Source organism: Leptosomus discolor, unplaced genomic scaffold (assembly GCF_034619465.1).
Source record: "Leptosomus discolor isolate bLepDis1 unplaced genomic scaffold, bLepDis1.hap2 HAP2_SCAFFOLD_45, whole genome shotgun sequence".
Lineage (NCBI taxonomy): Eukaryota > Metazoa > Chordata > Aves > Leptosomiformes > Leptosomidae > Leptosomus > Leptosomus discolor.
Genome location: NW_028237842.1, coordinates 1712084 through 1719225, shown reverse-complemented (window position 1 = coordinate 1719225; position 7142 = coordinate 1712084). Strand labels below are relative to the sequence as shown.

Sequence of the window (7142 nt, the reverse complement as noted above, 5' to 3'; positions counted from 1 at the left end):
GAATGCAGATGAAACAAACTTCTAATTCCACCAGTTGGGTTTTTGCCTCTTTTCCTTTTCATGTATGTCTCTTCCCGTAAACCTCACATGAATACACTGCCTCTAGTACTAGCAGTACCCAGGTTTGATGAGCTGAAACAGCACAATTCAAAAACACACACACACACACCCCCGCCCCCCTTTCTTTTTTACCTTCCAATCTAAACCTTATTTTCCTCTGTGAGAGAAGTGGAAAGCACTGTTTCTGTGCAGTACATAGTTGTAAGGTGATGGCACGACTTGAAACCGAGGAAACGGTTTAAACCATTTAGTCTTGACAGTGCTGTAAGCCTTTGTGTTCTGTCTTGATGGTCACTGCTTTTTAATCGAGATCAAGCTCGTTTTCTACTTTAGATATATGGAGGAAAGGATTGTAGAAGAGTTAGATTTGTGGGATAACAAAAGGAGGTTAACTCATCCTACTTCTCCCTATGGGAGAGGGAGTGGTTTGCGGGGGTTTTATTGTGCTTGATATTGATGTCCTCGACTGTCATTTAAAAATCCAGCCAACAAAGAAACCAAACCCAAAAACCACAACCAAAAACAGTCAACCAAAAAAAAAAAAAACCCCAAAACTAAAACCATACAAAACCCCAGACTGGTTTGGATTTTGAGTTTCAGTGGGTTTTTTTCACTATGGTGAAAATTCTTGTTTTAAGACAGCTTATAATAGCTTCTCTGTGCCTCCCTACTTCTGGCAAATTTGGAAAATTCAAGCCTTGTTCTACATCCATTATGTTCTTAAGTTTAGGCTGTAGAAGTTGTAGGCATTGGAGCATCTGAAACTTGGACCATTTTTTTGTTTTAAGTGTGTGTTTTAAGAAAGTTTTAGTCGTGTTTTTAGTGCCATTTGTGTCCAGAAAAGTCACAGAATCACAGGCTCTGCTGAATTGTGCATCTGTATATCTCTTTAAATGTGTGTTTTGAAGCTTAATTTGCCTCTGCGTAGTTAAAATCTTGATGTTTACCCAAACTGAGTTTTTAGTGAGGCCACTTCACCTCCAGAGCCTGGGAAGCATTTGCTGAAGCAGTGATGTAACTGAATCCAAGAAAACTCACTAACGACTTCAGCGTTGTTAAGCAGGGCTTCTGTATTACGGCGCCGGGCAGCACGAGGGATGGTTCCTTCCATCCGTGCTCCAACGGGCTAGCAAAACACATCAGTCCCTGTACACAAAAATCATACATATCCCTCAGATTTCCTGAGAAGGGCAGTCTTATGGTGATGAGTTCCCAGCGTTCATAGTCTTCCTCAGCTGTCCTCTAGTTGAATCCTCCTTCTGGAGCACAAGCCCGGGCCCCTTTTCTGATGCAACCTTTTGTAACAAGCAGTTGTGTACTAGAGGTGTCTCCTTGATGGCTGGAGCTTTGTCTCCTTGATGTCAGGCAAGATGTTACCTATTTATCAGCTTTGCTCAGCAAATAGCTAAAGCCGTCCTTGCAGGGGAAGAAAAACTCAGGAAAGATGCGAGTAAAGTTTTTCTGTATCTTAGTCAGGGATTGTCAGGGGTTGAACTCTTTCAGTATCGTGAGGGCTCAATAAGCCCTGATAAAATAGATTGGAAAATTAGAGGATGGGGGGGATTTTAAAGAAAAGCCCCCTTGGGTGCGTATTAGTGCATTGGGAGGAAATTGGGGGGCCACTGGGGGGTTGGTAAATAAGAAGACCCTGAGCAAATATTGTAACCAATGGAGGCCCCTTTATGTACTGGTTGATGGGGAAAATGGCCTTTTAACGGAACTTTGAAAGATAACACTTTGTTGCAACTCATGTTATTTCTACACCGAAAAGGAATGTGGAATCAACCCAGCGTCCCAGGATCCTATGGTTCTGGTGACAGAAAGAGATAAAAATAAGCAAGAAGAGAAATTAAAATGATGGTGTTCGGTATGTAGCACTGGACAGAGAGGTTTCAAAATTGGCTTGCAGAATGAAAGGCTGGAGGATTATTTGCTTCCGACCGAAAAAGAAGGTGATAGGGAGGAGACTGTGGCGCTGTAGGGGGCGAAGAACCAGAGGCAGGGGTCAGAGAAGAGATTGTAAAAAACCTCAGGACCTTGACTGGGAGGATGTGGATGCGATGTTGGATGTGGTGTTTTAGTGAGTCGGAGAAACAGATGCTTGTGAGGGCAGCTAGAGCTCAAGTACAGGCTCTAACCTTGGCTGGGACTCTGCTGGAACAGCGGATAATCATGTTCCAGTTACCAATCCCGGCTGGGACCCCAACCAAACAGGAGCCAGGAATTGATTAGTGCGGTATTGCTGGAGAGTGCTTGGCGAGTATATCGGAATAGAGACAGTCAGAAAGAGAGAATAATGGGCAAAACACTTGCTGGTGCTACAGCAGGTGCTTTGCGCAGGGCAGGAGGTCAGAAACCCCTCTGAATAAGGCTGAGAGTTGTAAGAAGTGGTGCAAGTGCCCCCACCTAGAGGCAGTCAACCCCTCTTAAAGGAACAGTGTGCTTGTTGTAAGCAAATGGGGCATTGGAAAAGGAATGCCCGAGACTGGGCAAATCAGTGACAGCTGCCAACATGGAAGAAGATTGACTGGGACCAGGGGAATCCTCCCTAGCGGAACCCTTGGTAAAAGTTCAGCTAGGGAAAGAAGAGAAACCTGTAGAATTTTTAATAGGTACACGTGCCACATTTTCAGTGTTAAATCAGACTTTATTACCTGTGAGTAGGCAAACTGTTAATATTATGGGAGCAACTGGGCAGGTTGAGAAGGCTTTCTTTCGGAAACCATTAAAATTCAAAATTGGGAAAAGTGTAGGGGTGCATCAATTCCTCTGCCTGCCTGAAGCCCCTAAACCACTTTTGAGAAGGAACTTCCTAGAGCAATTGAATGTCAAAATAAATGTTAACAATGGAGAAATTGAATTTACAGTACCAAAGGAAAACCACACTGAAATCTTCACTTTGGCCCTCACTGTACCCCAGATCAGAGAAGAAGAAATTGTACAAGAAATAAAAGACCAGGTATACCCAGGAGTATGGGCCTTGGGAATACCTGGAAAGGCTAAAAATGCAGAATTGGTTGTTGTTAAACTGAAAGAAAGAGCATGACCCGTCAGGGTAAAACAATATCCTTTGAAATTGGCAGACAGACAAGGAGTGCAAAGTATTATAGGCGAATTTATAACATTTGGGTTATCAACTGAATGCTCCTCAGAGTATAACACTCCTATTCTGCCTGTCAAGAAGCCTGAGGGTTGGTACAAGACCTGCGGGCAATAAATCAGAGAGCTGAAGATTTCCAGCCGGTAGTGGCAAAACCCATACACCTTATTGACTAGTTTAAAAGAAACCTATGAATGGTTCACAGTATTAGGTCTGAAAGATGCATTCTTTTGCCTCACCTTGGCCCCCGAAAGCCGCAATTTCTTTGGATCTTTTCCTCAAAACCATGTTTTCACTGACTGATTTGTTCTTGCCCATCTCTTAGTCTAACCAAGCAAGACGCTCTGGTGGTACTTTCCGGGGCAGGAGGTTTCCCTTTCACCAGTCTGGCGGTTTTCTTCTTGTTCAAAGGAACAGTCACTTAGAAAGGTGTGCATTGCTGATAGACCACATGGTCCGGCGGATGAAGCAGACCCTGAATCTTGGGAAAAAACAGGACTGGGGTCTGGAAAAACAGGACCAAGCTTTGAGAAAGGAACTCTTGCTGACAGTCCCCTTGGTCCATCAGACAAAACAAGAGGCCCTGAATCTTGGGAAAAACAAGGCTGAAAGAACTCAAGGTTTGGAAATCCTGTGAGAATTTTGTGAAAAACGAGGCCGAAAACCAAAGCCAAACACCAGGGCCAGACTGGGGAAAGAAAAGGAAAGAAAACCTCCATCACTAAAGAGAGAAAAAGAAGGAAAAACGCTTTCTTCGCTTGCCGTACGTGAGCTGCGCGGGGCGGCCCCGTCTGCAGGCGCCCCCTCTGGAGGCCGGGCGGGCCAGAGCTGCCCACGCTGCCGTGCGCTCCGGCTGCAGCAGCGGCCCTTGGGGAGAGCCAAAGCTTTCCGAGGGGGCTGCTCTGCGCCGGGTTTGGTCAAAAGCTCTCTGGCCGTCAGCCGCTGGAGGCATCCAGGTCTGCGGGACTCGTCCCCGTCGCACATGGCTGCTTGCCGGCCACGGCTGAGACCGGGTTGGCTCTTCCACCCCCAAACAGGCGCATACTGCCTGTAGCGGTGATCTTCCCCGGTGTTCGTGTTTTGGGCAGGACCTGGAGGCAAACGGCTGTGGAGAGCAGGGTGGCAGTGAACTTCCCAAAGAGGCCGTCATGCCACGCTTGTTCTTTTCCTGCTGGCTGTGAGCAGGCAGCGCTCGGAGGCAGGCGCCACTGCCTGCCATGGGGCCTGCGCGCCCTCGTTCAGCAGGGGTCAGTCAGGGGAGTCTGATCCCGGCTTCTGCCTCCCCTCCTGCTTGGAAACCCCCCATGTTGCTGACACCCCCACCTCCAACCCCTCCGAGAGACCACCGTGCCCCACACCCAGAAACGGCGGCTCTGTGACATCAGCCCCAGGGCCAAGGACACCTCAGGCAACGTGACTGCTGCGGGCAGTACGTCGGCGGCTGCGCTGGAGGCAACAAGACCTCGTTCTTGCAGCTGACACGTGCCGCCGGCAGCGATGAAATTGCTCGCCCTCCTCGTCCTGCTGGCCGTGTGCCGGCCTGCGCACGGCATGTGGGCCAGCTGTGGGTAAGTGGGCCGAGGCTCTGGGAGGGAGCTCGGGCAGCCCTTCCTGGGCTTCACTGGAGGGGGCCCGCCTGTGCCCCGTGGCCACCCCACAGCTTCCCGAACCCCCTGTGGGAGCCTCAGCTCCTTTCCAGCACCCAGGCCGCTGGCACAACCCATCTACGGGGCTGAAGCGGACAGAGGGCTGGAGGCACAGCCACGGGGTTCCCTGGCCCTGCCGTCCATGCAGCCCCTCGGGGGGAGGGAAGACGGCTGACCTTCAGCCTCAACAGCAGCACAGCCGTCCAGCAGCACACTCATGAGTTTCTTCTTACAGCGGGACCTGCGGGCTCCGGCCCATGGCGGCTCACTATGGCATGTCACGTGTCGTGGGTGGTACGGGTGCCCAGCCAGGGGCCTGGCCTTGGATCGTCAGCATCCAGAACCCCTGGAAAACGGGCACGGGCCACGTGTGCGGAGGGTCCCTCATCAGCCCGCAGTGGGTCCTCACAGCAGCCCACTGCTTCGTCGGGGCCAGGTAAGGAGGACCAGGGAAGGGGGCTATCCCCACAGCACCAGCAGGCGCCCTGTCCGCAGCACCACGAGCTCCTGCCATCCCGGTGCCTTGCAGTGCGCCCGGTGCCGGGGCACTGGCGAGCCCAACTGAGAGACTGCTCCGCAGAAGGCTGGGCTCGTGCCACCGCTTCCTAGCAGCCTCCAGTTCCATGTTCCTGGTGCCCAAGGTGTGCTGGGGCACTGGCACCCTCCGCAGCGCTGCTTTCCTCCCTGCCTTGGGAAGCAGAAGGCAGGGAACTGGGGGGCTGCTGCAGCACGGGGCTCCGCTCCCTCTGAGCCCTCTCTCCACCTGCCTTCCAGGAATGTGACCATGTGGCGCGTGGTGATCGGGGCCACCCACTTGGCTCAGCCAGGCCCTGAGACCCAAGTGCGCAACATTCAGCGGCTGGTGGTTCACGAACACTACCGTAACGGCACGGAGAGGAACGACATCGCCTTGCTGGAACTGGACCAGCCTGTCCAGTGCGGCTACTACGTACAGCTCGCCTGCGTGCCGGACACCTCGCTGAGAGTGTCAGGGCTGACGAACTGCTATGTCAGCGGTTGGGGTGCCACCATGGCAAGATGTGAGTTCCCAAACAGTGCTCGTGTCCCGAGGGCAAGCTCGGCGCGCTGGGGAGGGCGGGCTGGGCTTATGGCAGCAACGGCGGCAAAAGCCAGAGTCGGGCTGTGGGGACGTACGGCCACGAAGAGAGGGGCCCAAGCCGTTAGCCAAGGCGAGATGGAAGGGCAAGCCCGGCACAAGGCCTCTGCAGGGGGAAAGGCAAGCCCTAGGGAAGGGCTTCAGCCAGACAGGGGAGGAGAACTGGGAACAGAAGGGCTGCTGCCATGATAACTCCTTTCTGTGCTCACAGCTGGAGGATCGACCGCTGTCCTGCAGGAAGCCCAGGTCCGCCTCATCGATGTCAAGCTCTGCAACAGCAGCCAGTGGTACAGAGGGGCCATCCACCCCCACAACGTGTGTGCCGGCTATCCGCGGGGTGGCATCGACACCTGCCAGGTAGGAGCGTGCTCCACGCCAGCCCCCAGCAGCACAGGCAGCCCTGTCGCCAGCGCCCAAACGTCCCCCGGCGCGGGCTGCGCCCGGCAAGTCGCCCTCCCGCCGCTGGGTCCCCACCGCTGTCGGGGCTCGCCTCCCTTCCCCGTCTGCAGGCCCTTGCCCAGTGCCCGCCTTGTCCCAGAGCCCCGGCACTCTGCCCAGAAAGGCCACCCAGTGCTCTTGCCCCAGCCCAGAGCTCCGGATCCCAGTCCTGGCACGATCCCACCTCCACGATCCACTGGGGCAGAGAGGAGAGAGCGCCCGACCTTGCAGGCCCACCAGCCCCTCCTGGACAAGGCCCTGCAGGCTCCAGCACCTGAGCAGAGCCTTTCTGGGCAGTGGGTACGGCTCTGGCAGGTGCCGGGAGAGAGAAGGAGCCCGCCACAGTGCTCCCGGGGCCACCCAACAACACCGGAACCCTCTCTCTCTCCTCCGCTCCGCTGCAGGGTGACAGCGGTGGTCCTCTTGTCTGCCAAGACAACCACGCTGACTACTTCTGGCTCGTGGGGGTGACCAGCTGGGGGAAAGGCTGCGCCAGAGCCAAGCGGCCCGGAGTCTACACCTCCACGCAGCACTTCTACGATTGGATCCTGGCACAGATGGGACTGCGCCCAGCAGGAACGGCTGCTCCAACGCCACAGCCAGTCTTCACCTCAACCCCCGTGCAGAGGCCAAGGCCAATCCCAACCCAGTCGGGCAGGTTTAGGCCCTGTCAGTTTCCACGGCAGAAGCTGCTGGAATTCTTTAACCTGCTGCAGGAGCTCCTGCAGGTCCTAAGGGGGATCAAGGCTTGAGCAGCAGGAGGAACAGGAGCCAGTGCAGC

The 7142-nt window shown here is 53.9% G+C and overlaps 1 protein-coding gene across 1 annotated transcript; it reads left to right on the top strand.

Annotated features, from left to right (window-relative positions):
* Positions 1 to 5063: 5063 nt before the first annotated feature.
* LOC147412684 (acrosin-like) lies at positions 5064 to 7142 on the top strand. The gene is given in 4 exon segments (XM_086481154.1): positions 5064 to 5242; positions 5581 to 5828; positions 6081 to 6280; positions 6766 to 7142. Coding segments are annotated over 4 exon segments (975 nt in total). The 3' UTR covers positions 7114 to 7142.